Source organism: Puccinia triticina, chromosome 15A, assembly GCF_026914185.1.
Source record: "Puccinia triticina chromosome 15A, complete sequence".
In the NCBI taxonomy this organism is placed as follows: Eukaryota; Fungi; Basidiomycota; class Pucciniomycetes; order Pucciniales; family Pucciniaceae; genus Puccinia; species Puccinia triticina.
The window spans coordinates 1,937,280-1,955,009 of NC_070572.1; the positions used below are offsets into that span (position 1 = coordinate 1,937,280).

At 46.3% G+C, this 17,730-nt stretch overlaps 2 protein-coding genes across 2 annotated transcripts; one reads left to right on the forward strand and one right to left on the reverse strand.

Annotated features, from left to right (window-relative positions):
* Positions 1–770: 770 nt before the first annotated feature.
* Positions 771–3,374, reverse strand: PtA15_15A191 (uncharacterized protein; the record flags this gene model as incomplete). The annotated part of the gene is made up of 9 exons (XM_053163372.1): positions 771–855; positions 941–1,413; positions 1,495–2,269; positions 2,346–2,392; positions 2,487–2,731; positions 2,818–2,841; positions 2,943–3,037; positions 3,207–3,270; positions 3,335–3,374. The coding sequence occupies 9 exons, from the start codon at positions 3,372–3,374 to the stop codon at positions 771–773; spliced, it is 1,848 nt and encodes a 615-aa protein (XP_053027354.1).
* A 128-nt stretch (positions 3,375–3,502) lies between these two features.
* Positions 3,503–5,261, forward strand: PtA15_15A192 (uncharacterized protein; the record flags this gene model as incomplete). Its single annotated transcript, XM_053163373.1, has 8 exons — positions 3,503–3,544; positions 3,601–3,736; positions 3,807–4,173; positions 4,287–4,398; positions 4,487–4,806; positions 4,900–4,957; positions 5,063–5,164; positions 5,238–5,261. The coding sequence occupies 8 exons, from the start codon at positions 3,503–3,505 to the stop codon at positions 5,259–5,261; spliced, it is 1,161 nt and encodes a 386-aa protein (XP_053027355.1).
* Positions 5,262–17,730: the final 12,469 nt, after the last annotated feature.

A 17,730-nucleotide genomic window follows, 5' to 3' on the forward strand; every position in this document is an offset into this window, starting at 1 on the left:
CGCCCCTGGCCCCTCCGTTAACCCCTTTTTTGGGTCTATTAGAATTAACTGCTCTCAGTTATTTCGCACTTTTACCGCGCATTTGCTGCGCGCTCCATTGCACCGTGCACAGTCACTGGGGTAGCTAGAGGAGTACATGCACCCTTGGCATCACCGTGCCTGACAAAAGTTGGTTTGCATAATTTTATGCATGCATAAATCATAAAATCATAAAAATATTTTGATGAGGAAATTTTATATCACATAATCAGACAGTCATATCCTCTGCAAAAAAGATTTTCTGATTTTATGACTTATACATGCGTAAAATTATGCAAACCAACTTTGAACACCATAATTGTATTGTACATTTATCAGCATTGGTCAACAGTACGCCTTGACAAAGGCTTGTGTAGTTCTTGCATGGCAACTGCTTGACTTTTTCTTGCAGCAATAATACCTGTCAAATAAACCATATCAAAGACGCTTGACTGATGATCAGTAAACCAGAGAGGGGCAAAGCCCACCTTGATAATAAAACCAACATCACTGTGGGCAAAATGTTGGACAGAAAGTTTGAATCAGATATACATCCAAGTTTTTCTAGGAAAAACTGACAAACAGGCACAAAACACATCTGATACAAAGAAGGATAAATTTATGATTCACTCCTTTTCACAAAGACTTCATGTCGCCCAAAACCCTCCCAAGACCTGTTTTGATAAAAATATTCTTTGCTTTACAAAAAAAAGAGATAAACCAATGACAGGAGAGAGAGAGAACGGAGACTTTCATGACGATAAGGATTGCTTATGGATCAGCCGACCCAGTTTCCAACAAAACAAACCAGAAACCAATGATGCAACTCCGCCCAACCTGTTTCCCGTCCAAAACAAAAAGCAACAGGGGGAGAAAGAGTGAGCAGAGAAGCGCCGAGGAAAAGGGAGAATGGGTAGCGGACCTAAAGATTATCCCGATCTCGCTGACCCCGCGTGTCTTCGGAGTGGAGGAGGAGGGAGGCTGGTCGGACTCGAGGAGCTTGAACAAGACCGAGGAGAGGCAGGAGATCAGGAACTGGGGCAGAACGATGAAGACGTTGTGGATCCCAAGCACCGTGCCGGCCAGCTGACTCCCTTCATCCTCTCTCTCGACTCCCCCATCAAGGCACTCGTCCTCCATCACTCCTTCTTCTTCTGATTCTTCCGACTTACGCGCATGGCTCATCGGCTTCGTGCCCGCATTGCTGTCCGGAGCCGAGGATGACCGTACTGGGTCTTCTGACATCGGCTTCAGTGGTATGCTCGAAGAGTGATGTCCAGAAGATACAATCTGGTCTCGCGGGGAAACTGGTTGCTGATCGGTATCTGGTAACAACCTGAATCCATTCCCGGCTGGAGTTGCCAATTCTGCCTTGTGTAGTAACGATTCTCCCAACTGAGATCGTAAGAAGCCACAAAACATTGTCAGAAAAGCTCCCCCGGGAAAAGAGATGTGTTGAGGATTGAGGACACTGACAAGTGTAAAGGGGACCCAACAAGTGATAGCCCAAGGAATTCCACAAGCGCCGATCAAGCCGATCGATAGGGCCACGCTGTCTTCGCAGAAAGGACTGATGAGGAGCATGAAGCCGAAGCAGATCTGGCCACCGCCCCACAGATCGATCAAGGTTTTGCCGCCGTCGCTTGTCCGGCCATACTGCTTATCTCTGAAGGCGGAGACGATCCGGGGGATGAACAGCCACCCAAGGAGGGAGAGGACGGCCTGGACGAGCAGCCCGATGGTCCCGATCCGCGTCGCCTTCTCCTCATCCGGCCCCGTCGCCCCGCTCCTCCGCGTCCAGGTCTCGCCAATCCACGTCGTCGAATAAAACATCACCGGGAACCAGCCCAGCCATGCCCACAGTTGGATCCAGCATATCGGCTTCACAATCGTCCCGTCCAGCGCCCGCCACGCCTCCCAGAACCTCCTCAAAGTCGCCGTGATCACCATCGAAGACCGCCCCCTCCCGCCGCCATCATCCGCCACAAAACGCGCCTCATGGACAGTCAAACACATCGCCAAATGGGACACCAAAAAGATCGGGCCGCCGATAAAGCTGATCATCTTGAGTTGGCTACTCGAGACACCGAACAGGCTCGGCAGGTCGACTAGGGAGATCAGCATCGTCAGGATCGCCGAAACTCCGCTGAACCGTGACGCGTAGGCGTTCGCTAATTGCTGCTCCAGAGAGGGCAAGACATCTATGATCAAACATTTGTTCGACACCGTCACTATATTGATCGAGATGTCCCTTGCAGGAAGCCGTCACCCGGGGGTCAGTCATCATCAGGCTCCTAGACAAAAAAACACACACACACTCCGCTTACAGAGCATAGAAAGCAATCACAGCTAGCAGTGCGGACAAGCTTTGATGCTTTGTCGACAAGTGAAGACAAGTATTATATGTGAGAAGGGCACTCAATCCCTCAGAAGATGAGAAGCGTTGCTGGGCAGGCGGTTTCACTCACGGCTGGGGTACCTGTATGAATGATCAACGCGGCCAATTCCTTGCACCAAGCAAACGTAAACAAAGATACCAGGACGCACAGACCTTGAGAACACAAGTGCTGCGTCAGCATCTGAATTTCTTTTCTTCCTTTCGTTTTCTCTTTTGATCTCTTTCTTAGCTGAAACGGGGTTGAAGCCACACCTCCGTAGATTACGAACGGTCTCCTCCTCCCTAGGCGGTGTGGATTTCGGTCTCCATACAAACCTGTCATTCTCCAATTCCATCCAAAAACAAAAAACACGCATGAAAATTGATAGGTTAGATACTCACTATAACAACAGACGTCTTACCGACTATAGGCTGTGTAAATAAACCTGTCATCCAAACATGATTTCACCGAAACAGCAGCGGGTAAAAAAAGCCAGGAATTGGTTTATATTTCTTGGATGAAAATCACCAGGAGAGAGGTTCGTACCACTCAGCGGGCCAGCCATCAAGACCAGGGCTACCTGACTCTTCGAGATCCCTAATGATAGAAGATAGGGCGAGGCTTGGCTCATTTCGGCTGACCTGTTTCAGCACAGATGAAGCAAAAGGACTCCATCATCAGATATGTTGTGGACAAACGCCGTGTTCGAAAAATCCAGCATGCATTCGGGAAAATGATGCGGAAAAAAATATATCTCAGACCAATCGTGGCATACAATTGGCGCGCCGCGGGGGAAGGAAGAAGACTTGCCACACGAATTGAGTTCCAAAAGACGAGATGGTTAAGAAAGTCATCCGCTTCCACGTTTTACTTCCTGCAAATTTCCATACATGCAGTTTCAGCATCCATCCAGAACACAAGAAAGCGGGGGGTCCTACCATCGACATGGGGCCCCGATGCGCCTGATCCTGAAGACATGTTCCCGATGGAAGAGCGTGGCAGTGTGGGGGAGGTGGCTGTATGCTGGTGGGTGGCTTGGATGACGTCATCGGCTGGGGCGGGGTTGGGCGTGGCGGGCCGAAGACAGGCGGGCGGCAACCACGAGGATGGACGGCGAGGGCACCCAGGGGGAACGGCTCCACTCGCAAGTTGGGTCACCCTCGGCCGTCGAAAGGCATCCATCCACTGACATTCTCTCGCCCAGGTGTTCTGCTGCTATGCGCCCGACTTGAGGCCGCTGGCCATCTTGCTCTCCACCGTCCATTTCTCGGCCCGGGCGATCATCCAAATCTCCCATTCAGCAATCCACGTCGAGGTCGAGATCGGCAAGATCCTGCAAGGTCGAGTACCGCACCAAGCATGGCTGATATCTGACAACCGAGCCGCAACTGACGATGGTGTGACCTCTAGCGCACGCGTATCTCGACAAGACGTCGTTCACGGATTGGCACTTCAACCCGCCGGTGATCCCGAACAGTCAGAAGGAGCGGGCGAATGACTCGGATGACGAAGAAGGGGGGTCGGAGGATGAGGAGGGCGTGGCGGACGTCCGGTTCGAGGTCTCGATGAGCTCGCTCATCGAGTGTCTCAACGTCTTCGGCACCGCCACCTCCCAGAAAACCTACACCAAGCACTTCGTCGACAGTCCCGGGCCCGACGGTCTCCCCGCCAAAAGAAGGTTCGATGACGACAGCCATAAGGGTGGCAAGGCTAGGAAACTTCCGACTAGCGCCGTGAGGATCTCTTATGACGGCGAAGGACACCCTTTGGTTTTACTGTATGTGTCGTGATTCTCTCTGATCCCGCGTCCACAAGAGCGGGCGAGCCACAGCCATTGATGATCGGTATACTTCTGCTTCCCTTTCCTTCAATACACACGGGTGAAGACAGCATAGAAGACAGTGGGGTGGTGACGAGATGTTCCCTAATGACTTACGAAGCTGACGAACTAGCCCAAATAGACTTTCCTGTCGAGCGCCAAATGGTCCATCTCATCATGAAGGTACAATGTGTTCCTATTCTCGCACACTGGGACGTAGTCATCTGATTCCATTTTTTTTCTACATATTTACCAACAAACATTTATCTAGAGCGATTGGCTCAAATCAGCATTCTCACAGTTTGACGAGAAGAGTGGCACTGAGATCACGTTTATGTTCACGCCCTCCCCGACGACGGGCTCGCCCTCCTCCCCGGCGAACATCCACAACAGACGGCGCGGTGTTGGGGATCGGGGCCGGACAGACCCGATGGCCCATCGGCCGACGTTCCGGATCGAGGTCGATGGCGAGCTGGGCTGCTATACAATCGACTTCCCCAACGACAAAGACGTCTTGGATAGCTTCATGTGTAAGATTCCTGAGGGCTTGGATCCGGAGGACTTGCACCATTTGGGCTTCGTTCGAAACTCGTTTGTTGCTTCCGCTCTCCTCGTTCTCTCTTGCTTATCTCGTTCCAACCAGAATTCGATGTTTGATCCTGTTCTCCTATTCTCCGGTGACAGATATAAGTTGTCGCATATTCTGAAAATCAAAAAGGCTCTAGATGTTTCAAGCAAAACCGTCAGTTCTTTTTTCTCATCTGAACCTCCAAACCGAAATCCGCTGCGGACGAACTGACGAAAAACTACTCAAACTGTGGGATGGTTATTGATGGCCGTTCTCCAGTCAATGCGGGTTGATGACACGGGGTTGCTGAGTCTCCAACTGCTGATTCCTCTCGACGAAACTCTGACAATGAAGCGGAAATGCGGCTATGTCGAGTTCATGGTCAGTCTCTCTTTCATACTGCCTTTTTTCTATTGAGGTGGCTTGCATTGATTGGCCCTTTTCTTCTCTCAAGTGCGTTCCAATGGAGGACGGATAAACAAACCCCTTTTTCTCTCTTGCTTGTATGCATGTAAGTCTACATTGTCTTAGCACAGGTTGGAAATTACAGCTCGGTTTTACTTCATTATCACATCAAAGTCAAAATGTACACATTTACCCACCTAAAAGTAACATTGAACTTTGTGAGATTACCCGCTCTTCCTACTCTAAAGAGTGGCTCAATATGTGGGGCCTGGGCCAGCCTGGATTAAGCTTAGAAGGCAATGGCCAATGTGTCTGCTTGAATGTGAAAGAAGAGAAAGTGGGACAGCAGGAAGATTGGTGTTGAGTTTTCAGTTTTCAGTTTCATCTTGTTTTGTGCTTCCAATCATTTCAATTGTCTTTCACAATCTATGACACTGTTTTAGGTAGATCACCTAGTCAAACAGGTGGGCGTAAAAGGTCTTTTCCTCATCCTTCCACGCACATACTCAACACTTGCCATCTGGTTAGATACTTTTGTTATATCATTCCTAATGTCTCTTTTCTCTCCTCTTCTATCAGACTGACCTTGACATTCTTCTCTTTACATCTTGCAATGAACTTGTGATTCCACACACATACTCACTTGCTGTCCCTTGTACACCACTCTCTTGATGGCGCAGACCACACAACCCTCTTGATGACCAGCGCAGACTGGTTGCCCAGAGTGTACACAACCCTCACAATTACTGGTCTGCACCAGTCACTGAGAAGGGTACATACGCTCTGAATGACCGGTCTGCACTGTTCATTGAGCGTGTATGTATGTACACTACCCCCAAAGCCAGCAAGCCGCTATGTATTGGGGGGTATCCGTGGTACCCACCGGAAGTACCGCCAGTACCCACTGGCGGGTGCCATGTCCGGGTCTGGGTGCAAAATTGGAAAAACGTTTGGGGGGGTACCTGCACCTGTTGTGCGTACCCGGGTCCAGATGGCCATCTCTAGCAGATTGACAGGAAGTGGAAGACTGGATGCTGCAGATGGCTTACAGGATGTGGTGGGTGTGGCTTGTGGATGGGCTGAGTGAACCTAGCCTTTGCCAACTAACTTGTGAAGTTCAAGGCATGGTGGAGCTGGCGCCCTCAGCGCTGCTATGTCTTTGGTTATAAGTGGATGATAAATGCACATTTTTCTTTGGTTTCTGACTGAAGTATTTGATTGACAAAACTCCTCCATTGAGGGCGGAGAAAAGATGATCATTCAGGATGCGCATGAGCGGCGGATTGAGGTTCTGCTGTGTTCTAAGGATTCAGTGAGAGATTTTCAGCTCAAGAGAAAATGAGAAATGAAGGAGGGGACAATCCAGAAGGGACTTGGATTGGACCAAGGAGGCTCTAGGTGGTTTGAGTGAAGAAATTCTCCAATGTGGTGATTTATTTCAAATCATAGGGGCAGACTATATGTAGTCACAACTAGAGAGCCCCCTTGCAAGATCCAAAGGGGGCCTACAAGACTGCAAAGAACAGAAAACAGGAAAGTACATCTTGCAAGAGATGGAAAGGACAGGATACAAATATGCTGGTGATAAGCTTAACATATGGAAGGGACATTGCCAATTGACAATGGAAAAGACAAGGCATTAAAACTTAGTAATGGAAAAGCATCAACATTTATTGATGGATAATGGAAAATACATCTCACATTGTGATGGAAGGGGGGGGGGGGGGGTAAGACATCACTATGTGTGAAGGAAAAGAGGAAATGAGCATGTGAGCGGAGAAGAGGAATAGAAATCTGACATTTGGGAATCTGGAGTGGGAGCGGAACTCCCCTGGGCAGCATGGTCAGAAGGCGCTTCTGACTTGAGCAGGAAGGACTCCCAAGGCTCTGCCGGAGGACCAGCATTTTTTATGAGTTCTGTTGGTTTGGGTTACAGACAATACAGCTGTGTAGGGATATGTAATCTGGCTGGGGAAGAAGGGAGAGAGATTGCCATTGTCAAGTGGAGCACCTTTCTCATCACAGCCAAACATTAATATATCCACAAAAGAACCAGGCCCAATATGATCAATCCCAAGACAAAGGAACAGCGCCAGATGAGGTTGTTTCCAAGTTGATTTGTGTGAGTTGAATGGTTGGGGGGACTGATTTGAAAATTTTGGTGAAAAGGGTGATCTTGTCTTTCATTTGAACCTCCACATTGGGACAGGAGCAATTATTGATGTGAGTTTCATCATATGGCTTGTGATAACCTTGACATAACTTGTGCTTGACGCAGAGGGCACAATAAGCTGAGAATGTAAAACCAATACTTGCCGTGATTGAGTCAATGTCCATTGGAGTGGCGGTAGAAGCTGGAGGAGGAGGGGGAGGTCGTTGGAGTTGGAAATCCACCTGCTTTGTCAAAAGATTGGTCCAAAGCATAGTGAGTTTGTCCAAAACGTTGGAAGCCAGGATACCACGTGACATCTTCTTTTTCAAGTCAGTAGCCCCCTTCCACAAATCCTTTTGAATGGCAATCTTGAGTATTTTTGGGTTGATAGCCGCCTTGTAGACATCAATACAACAATCTTCTGTTAAATCAACAGCAAAAACAAGGGATCAAAAAAGGGAACTAAAGAAATCTAAGGAATTATTGCCCTGTTTACAAGAATAAAATGCTATCTTTGAATCCTCCACACTGCTGCTATTGGCAAAAACATCTTCTACATGAGACAAAAAGGAACACATGCAGATTAAACAAGGTAGAATATAAGGATCTTTGGTGGAGGCAGATTTAGAGGGCAAATTCTGAGCTTGGGCATTCTCTCTTAATACAGAAATTCAGCAAATATAGGAAGAAGCTGTTTCAGCAATATTACTGTCTGTGTGGCGGGAATGTCGGAAAACCCAGTGGATCTTGCTCTTCTTGTTGGGAAACCAAGCCTCCACTTCCACTATGTCAGCGGTGGGTTACTCCAGGGAAGATGTGAATCCACTCAATGGAAGTTTACTGGGATAATCCGGTGGCTCCGAGTTGTAGATGGGGTTGAATCTGATCCAAAGAGTTTACACCCAGCCAATGATAAGTTTTTGAGACAGTCAGGCTTGAGTTTCCGGACAGGGATTTGTTGATATGAGGGGAACTGGCTATTTGAAGTAGTGATTTTTTGATTTATCTTCAAATAAAGAGGAATGAGTAAAATATATTTATTATTTTTGTCTCTTCTGAAAGTCTAGGGAACAAAAGAGTTTGAGGAATACAACTTATATATCAGGTTTCTTGAGTTTGACTGGATACAAGCATATATAAGCTATGTCAATCATAAAATCTGAGAGTGTGAAATGTAAAGAAATGAGTGAAATGAGTGTGAAGCTAGGAGGAATTGCAGACAGTGTAGCAAAACAGAAATTTGGCAAGTTAAGGGTTAACTGGGTTTTGCTTGCTGGATGACACACTAGACAATCCTTGATGAAATAAAGAAATTTGTTGATCTCCTTTGGGTTGCTGGAGAGGGAAGCTGCGTGGGTCATGACTGAAACATCTGAGAAGGATTGTGTTGCTGGAGGTTGTTGATGGAAATTCAAAATTTGATGGTGAAAAGCAAAAAGGCGTTGATTGACATCTTGAAGTGTGAGTTTGAATTTAATGCTGTTGATTTTGCTGGAAAGGTGGTTGGTCTTCTGTTGTTCAGATTGATGATTGAGTTGAAGATTGGAAAGAATGTTGGCCAATTCTTGAACAAGTTCCTCCTGATTAACATCCATTCTATTATATTAAAACTGACAATGAAGAACTCCTCAAAAACAATGATTGTAATATTTTTGTAATGACTAAAGTACTACAACAGTGAATCGGACAGGCCAGAGAGGGTTCTCTCACAAATGTCAACAGACAAGCTAAGGACAACAACAGGCACTATTCAAATTCAGACAAGGAATGATTACAATGGTTTCAAAAGACAGTTGGACAGACTAGGATGTGTGATTTGCACTTTGCATCTTGTTGGAGTATGGCCAGAAGATTCAGGAAGACAAGAGTGCAAAAAAATAGCTCTTGTACTTAGTCTAAAGCTAACAGGTGATACTCCGGGGGATTCACCCAGTTAGTTTGGGTAGAAACTATGTAGCCTGGATGTTCCCGTGGCCGCCTCCAATCTCTTTTCCTCACCAAGATGGGAGACGGGATCAGCAGCGCCAACAGCTGACACAACGGGACTGTTTTGTCCAGGTTAGTATCAGTTTTTTTCCCTTTTATCTTCATGCAATGAATACCAAGATTGGAGACGGGATCAGCAGTGGCAACAGCTGACACGACGGGACTGTTTTGTCCAGTGCCCATTTGCCCCCTGGCATCTTATAGGTTAAAATCAGGCTCTTGCTACACTAGACTGATCCTCAACTCCCCTTTGGGACTTGATGAATTGGATAGAGAAGAAGAAAGACAGATTGAAGAAGATTGACAAAGAATTGAAGAATAAAAATTGAAAAGAAGAGATTGATCAACAACAATCAACCATAATTAATCCAACCCAACCACAACCTTCAACCTCCCAAAACCCTACCAACTCCTTCACTATCCCCTCATCCCCTTCATCAAGCAACAATATGATTATGGATAAAATTTCCCCTCAGGCCAGGCAGATCTTCAACAACTCGTGAGAAGAGATCGCTGTGCTTAGGAATAACCAGAACTTACTACAAACATGGATGAATTTGTGATGTTGCATATTGATCAGTATAGCATATATTGATCAATTTTTTTTATTCCTCTTGATTACATTGTCTGTGTTCCATTTCTCCTTAATACTCTTCTATAATCTCTCAACTTCCGCCTGTGTTAGCCTGGAATCTTTTCTTTTTTTTTTTTTGCCTGATGAAATTCATGAATTTCTACATACACCAGAGATGGCCCCATGGGACCAGGGTACCCTTGCAGGACCAGGGTACCGGGTTGTTTTTTCTGAAAAACAGACACCTGGTACCGCACCTGGTACCGCCTGACAGGGTACCGGCGGTACCTTATGGGGGTACCAGGGGTACCTCCCAGCTTTTTCTAGGGTGGGGGAAGAGAAGGCAGCGGGGGGCGTACTCGACAAGTCCCACAGGTGCCCGAGGACGGCGTTGCGGGCGACTTTGTGTGTTCCGGCGAGGCCGGGGGTCTTGAATGCCAGGCTGGAGAGCCCGGCGGCTTTCAGCGAGGGGTGGGGCAGGGGCGAGGGGGCGTTGGTGCGGGCGATCGGCAAGGGTGTGGCTGATTGGCTCGCGGCTGTTGGCGGGGACGGCGAGGGAGGCGTAGTTGCCAAGGATGAGGCTCAGCGGGGCGGGGAAGACGAGCGAGCGCGGGAGGCAGGTACGTCCCGGGTACGCACCCGTTTGTTCACCAAAAGCTGACACCCAACACCGCATCCGGCACCGCCTGGCGGGTGCGCGGCGGGTGCGGCGGGTACCCGCCCGCGGGTGCCGGGTACCTGCCAACGGGTACCCGCCCGCGGGTGCCGGGTACCTGCCAACGGGTACCCGAAGGCATTCCCTAGCCAATGGTACACCGGCGGTACACCCGGGTGTCTTCAGTTTTTTACCCCCAAAGCAGGCACCTGGTACCGCACCTGGTACCTCTGGGCTGGTGCGCCGGCGTACCAGAGGGTACCCTCCAGGCGGTACCAGGTACCCCCAAACCGGTACCCCAAGGCCATCTCTAACATACACCATTCTGTTCTTCCTGAAAAAAAGACATTGCAAGTTTTAGGATTAATCCAGGGTAGCTGAGGGGTCTCAAAAAGTTTGAATTGTTTTTTTTTTACTTCAACCATTGATGTTATCAGAAGTCTCCAAATCTACTTTTCTTCAAAAAAGGAAAAACATTGATTTCCACAAATGATTTCATTGGAGAGTTTTTCTGCATATTGATCCTGAAATATGATATTTAGGGTCACATCCATTATGCAGCAGCATCAATCTGATAAGTTGCCAAATCTCACTACTTTGTTAGTTTCTTGGTGTTTCTGCAACTGTGAGCCTGAGTCTCTATAGTGACAGGACACAAGAAAAAGGGGGGCAATATTTGGATTTCTTGGGATAAAGAAATTACAAATATTAGAGAGAGAGAGAAAGAGAGAGAGAAACTGAGCAGATTCAAGATTGGCAGATATTCAAGGTTATACTAGTGGGTACTAACTTCCACTGGCAATGCTACCTCCTTAAGGGAGTGCTACCAATCTGTGCTAGAGAGTGCAACAGCCTACTCTCACCAAAGAAACATGGAGGGCCCCTGGATTAGACAAGTTTAATCCAGCCACAATTTTTTAGACTTCCCTCTGGATAGTCAAGGTTCTTTAAAGGGAAACCTATGTGGTTTGTTTCTTACAAAAACCACAGAAAAAGAAGGATATGAAGCAGCAGAGTCCTTTGGTTGATGATATCAAGATAGGTACAGACCTGTGATCAAAGATTGGGCAAAAGCAAGCAAAAGAAGAGAGCAATCAAGAGAAACAGAGTTTTTCCTCTGAGATAGTTGAGGTTCAGTGAAAGAGTGATACTTACTGTCAATATCCTAGGCGCCTGTGACAGTAGGTATACTGGGAGCGTGGTATCCTCTTTGGTGGTGATCCTGGCCTATCTGGGGGTGTGGTTCTGGGTGTCTGAAGTCTGTGGATCCTCCAGCTGCATGGGGGATCTTGACTTTGAAAATTTTCAAAGTTGGATGACATAATCACACATGTACATGTGTTGAAACTCGCGCGCGCTCACACACTCCTCTCGCCCGCTCTGACTGCGCCTTGACGGCGCAGCCAAAAAACCTAACTCGTCTACCTATCTCGGTACCCGCTTTTGGGCTCTGATTAATCTAGACCTCAACAGCACAACCGACTCTTTGATCCTTGTCTGCTCGCTCCAATCTCTCTTATATCACTTTCCTCAAGAATCAAGTTCAGCCAACACTCATCAAGTCTCATCGGCCTAACTTTCAATCAACACAACTTGGTGAAAAATGCAACCATCATTTCCATCCGCATCAAATCTAATCATCATTGACCTCAATCACTGACTTCTTCCTTCTTTATTAGTTTGTGTTCTAAGATCTTAATCCTTAACATTCTTCATCTCCGCAGTTGTCGTGTCCTTCTTCTCTCGGTTTGTTACATATTCATTCTCACCTTCTTTTTGTCCTTCCATCAACTGATCTCATCCTAACTCCTCTAATCAGCTTCATCAGACCGCTTCTCCACCATATCTCACAGTTGCTGCTTCTTCATTCTATCTTTAGCTTCAGGGTTTGTTTCTTTTCTTATTGTTCATACCATCCTTTTGTTGCTTCTTCTCACATATTGTTTTTAGCTTCTGGTCTTTGCTTTACAGTAGTTTAGCCTTGGTTCTTTAACATGTGGTTTGGAGCGCTCAGGCGCGACTACACGGCGCCGCTGCGCATATGTGTCACAAACCACAAACTCTATGAAGGAGTAGAGATATTGGAAAGTGGTCAGTGGACACTACGGTCAAAATTGCATGGGAAATCAGAATCTGAAGTCAAAACAACATCAATTCTCAAGGTTAAGAAGATATAAACATATTTAGGTATAAAATTGAGATAAAAGGCAGTTTTAGGTCAACTGCGTTGACCCTAAGCCTTACAGCAACTATATCTGAATGCAGTGTGTGAGTTCTTCCATGATATTGGTATCAAAATAATCAAAAGGAACCAAGGGTTCATTGTGTACCTTGACTTACCACAAAACCCGCAAATTTAGCAGCTACATTCTGATCTGTTTCCAAATATCACTAATTTGGTAGTTTCTTGGTGTTTCTGCCACTATATATCAACGCAGGCTGGAAGCTCTTCAATGATATTGGTACCAAAATGATCAAAAGACCCCAAAGATTCCTTGTGTACCTTGACTGACCACAAAACCCCCAAATGTAGCAGCTACAATCTGATCAGTTGCCAAATATCACTAATTTGGTAGTTTCTTGGTGTTTCTGCCACTGTATCTCAACGTAGCATGGCAGTTCTTCCATGATATTTGTATCCAAATGATCAAAAGCCCCCAAGGGTTCATTGTTTACCTTGATTGACCACAAAAACCTGACATGTAGCAGCTACAATCTGATCAGTTGCCAAATATCACTAATTGGGTAGTTTCTTGGTGTTTCTGTGCCACTATATCTCAAAGCAGTTTGCAGCCAGGGCAGACTGTAGCTGCTAAATTTGGGTATTTTGATGGGCAATAGATTTACGTAATGTACCTTTGGGATCTTGTGATCATTTTGGTACTAATGTCTTGAATGAATTCCCACGCTGGGGTGAGATTTAGTGGCGGAAACACCAAGAAACTACCAAATTAGTGATATTTGGAAACTGATCAGATTGTAGCTGCTACATTCCAGGTACACAATGAATCTTTGGGGTATTTTGATCATTTTGGTACCAATATCATGGAAGAACTCCCAGCCTGCGTCGAGATATAGTGGCAGAAACACCAAGAAACTACCAAATTTGGCATATTTGGAAACAAATCAGAATTTAGCTGCTAAATATGGGGGTTTTGTGGTCAGTCAAGGTACACAATGAACCCTTGGGGCCTTTTGATCATTTTGATACCAACATCATGAAAGAATTCCCAGCCTGTGTTGAAATATAGTGGCAGAAAAAGCAAGAAACTACCAAATTAGTGATATTTGGCAACAGATCAGATTGTACCTGCTAAATATGGTGGTTTTGTGGTCAGTCAACTCCTGTCAGGATGTGGGTCAATTGTCCGGATGGTCAACAGGCAGCTCAATCTCCTCCCCCCCCCCCCCCCCCCCCCCCCCCCCCCCCCCATTTGCCAGTTTGCTAGCCTTGACACCAGGAAAAAATAATAGTCCCTTGGGGACAAGTGACATCTGAGAGCTTCGGTTGCAGCTCCAAAGTGGCTCGGATCCTGTGCCACCTGCTTCTTTGGTGCTCAGTATGGTTTTGTTGTGTATGTACATACGTAGTCTCATGGCTCATTGCTCACTGGCCTAGCTCAACAATCCACAGCGCCTGCCAGAATTGTTTATTCTGGCACAGTTCTTCGCTCAGAGTGAGCCACTCAGTACCACCGGCCATGCGAGTTGAGCGTGGGCAGTCGGCCACACCCAAGCCACACGCCTGGGGGCGCCAGCCCCACGCAACCCATCCCACCAGACCTAATTGCCCTTGACCCGGCTCACTCTTCTGATCCGCATGACTGGAACTCTCCCAACGAGTCGACAAGTCGAGTAGCACAGCCCCAGTATGGAGTTGCAGTCCCCCGCCGCCGTTGCTGAGCAGCTTCCCTGTGCCAACCCTGCCGCCCTTTCTGTTTTCTCCTCTCTGTGCATCCGTACATCCCACCTCACCCATCATGTCAGCCTTGGTGATGCCAAGAGCAAAGCTCTTCTAGCTAAACGGGGTGATAATATATAATTTTAGGGCTTTTATAGAATAGTTTTGTTTATTTGTTTCAAAGAAATAAATATATAGAAAAAAAAGGAGGGGCCCGACGTATTGGGGGTGGTTTGATCCCTCTGAGATAGGTGGCTGGGGCCTGATAACAGGTTTGGTTTTGTTCCCAGGCTTACAGAAAGAAGAAACAAGGCGATAATGTGAAGGGTTTATTACTTACTAATAATAACCTATCAATTATCGCAAAGATCTTCAAAGATGAAGACAAAGAAAGCGGCTTCAGACAAAAGAGTCTACTGAAAACTGTATTGATTGGTTTTGGATAAGAATTTGAGTCAATAGAGTGGTCAGTTGTTGGTTCGATGTTTCTAAGCTGAGGAGAAAAGAAATGAGGTCAAACAGACCTCTTTAAATATACTTTTCTGTCTCTTGATTTGATGGGGTTGTTACTTTGATAGAATATCCTTGCGGACTGGGGCGGTCAGTATCTCTCGATGATCATTTGATTCTCAATGGGGTTTTTGCTTTCTGTCCGTTTATCTCTTGTGAGCTCGAATTGGGCGGTTAGTTATCTGTGTCAATCGGTTTATTACTCTTGAGCTTGGATGGGGCGGTAGTTATCAAGAAGATCTTATTTGAAGAGAATCCCCTGGTTCTCAAAAGTTTATCGGACATTTGACACCTATCACTTAAATGTCAGTGACAGGTGTAACTCGCTTAACTTGCGCACCCAGGTGGATTTTATTATTCACCCGGAGTATATTCCCAATACTCACTAGTTTAAAGATCAATGTCAATATTAAACTATATGTATTCATTATATATTTACTAGAGGCCAAGGTGGCTTTGCCGCTGCAAACCCCATTACAGCAAGGGGCCACCAAGCTCCAATTCAAACCTGAAAATTTCTCCATAGTATTTCTCCCACTTTTCAGTGGAAGAACACCTTTCAACAAAGCAATTTCACCAGGTATGTACAGGTTCCTATGAATTTTTTATAGCCAGAGGTCTGGGGGAAAAGCTTTGGCACCACCCTAAACACTTGATAGGGCACTGTACAACCATTGCATGATTTTTCAGAACAGCCTGGGGGAACTTGACAAAGACCCATAAGTTTGAGAAAATCAAGCTTTGCTTTCTTCTTATTTGAAGTATGGATCACAAATAAGTCAGTTCAAAAGATTCAAGGGGACTCATTCAACATTCACCACAGTTCAACACATCTGAGAAAACTCAAAAAAAGAAAAAGAAAACCCAATCAGGACAGGCCTAATTTTGATTTTTCTTCTTCCCTCAGGATGCATGACATTGCAGAAAAAAAACCAACTAATCTCCAGCATCAGAAAAAATAAACTAAAATTTGCAGGTCAAAGGAGTCACAAATAACAAAATGTGGGGGAAGTGGGGGGAGGGGGAAAAGAAAGGCAGAATTCACTAACCAGAGCATCAGTGCAGTTCAAAACATAGCTAAGCTGCAATCAAATATATAGGTTGGTTAGCTGAGACACAGTAGCCACTGAGTTTAGAGAAGAACACAATGTTGTGCCCTTTTGTCCAACCTGAGCCAGGTCAGTTGCCCAACCACACAAGAGCAATGGTTTGATTGAGTCATGCAACCCCTTTGAGCATCCCGAGCATCCCAGAGGTGCAGCCAAATGAATTCAGTGAGGCTGGGCTTGAAGGAATGTGAGATGTAGGATGGGAACAACTTCAAGCTTTGGTGAAAGGGTGTTGATTTCAGTACACATGTGTAGCTTTTTGTCCCAAAGAAAGTGCTGTGTCCAACATCCTTGCTTCAATTTCTTGGATGCTGATGCCAAGATGTTAGTCCAATCACTTCAGGCGCCGGGGCTGGTCCCCAGCAAAGACAGTCTTGGGCTCAACAGGCTGGAGTTCCTGTGCTTTTGGCGGAGATGATGACCTTAATGGACAAGGTCACATGTGCGTAGTGCAGCTCATGAATGATGTGGCAGGCGTTGACAACCAGCCTTGTCTCGGAATGGTTGATGAAGTACTTGACTGCTTTCGGCCTGAAGGCTTTGGGGAGTGAGATGATGACAAGAAAAGGTTGCTCAAAAGCATCAAAAATCTAGCTTCTGGACAACGCAATGCATGAAGTTGGCCTTCTCACTGATCTCCTAAGACGTGTGTTGATTGCTGAGGTACCTTCATAGCTGGACTTATCGTGGTAAATGGGCTTGTTGTCACCAGAAATGGAATTGTCTTGTTAACAGTAAACAAGTCTTGAAAAAAAGGAATCACCTCAAGAGTGAGAGTCTCTTCAGGCAAAAAGTGAAGGATCCTTTTTGAACAAAGGGGTGGACTCAACATAGATCACAGATCTTCTTGACCTTGCTTCCAGTTATACCCAAGCTCAACAATTCTGCAAGAAGAGCCTTGCAGTTCTTGATCAGCGCTTGCGCTTAATCTACAAAGCTAGGCGCGCTTAATGTACAAAGCTCGGCGCGCTTAATGTACAAAGCTTGGCTTAGCCACCGCTATGGCCGCAATTTTGTGATTGTGTGGCCCGCCCTGGCAGCCCGCAAACACCGCCTTCTAGATTCAATCCTTGATTGTTTCATTTTTATCCTTTCAGAAACATATCATTCTTGACCGTGGTCATTGTCACATTTTGTGTTTGTCTTTATCACCACATCATACTCCTCAAAGGGGTTGGTTTCCACTGGTTTGCCTATCAGTCCTGAGATATGGGCCATCTAGATTGTCAAACATCAAAATTTAACAAAAAAAAAGCTGTCATATCAAGGGGTGGAACGTGCTAGACTGAAATCAATCATCAAGAAAACACTCTCGCAATCAGCAATATACCCCAAGCATTTGTAGTCCCAATCGCAAGGATTAGTGCTGGCACCGAGCTAAATATCAAAAAAAAAGTGTTGTCAATTTCAGTTGCACACAAATGAACTTATTACGTTGGGTATACCGCATAAAGATGTCACTTGATACCCGGGTACCCGCCACAGGTGTGGGTTCCTCCCCAAAAAACCACTAATTCTCAGCACCCGCACCCGCACCGGCACACCTCTGAGGAGCAGGAAGCAGGTACCCGGGTACCTGCGGTAGGTACCCGCGGGTGTGGAGAATGTTTGCGGCTAAGTAAGCAAGGAAGCCTTCTCGGCCAGTTGGTGTATGT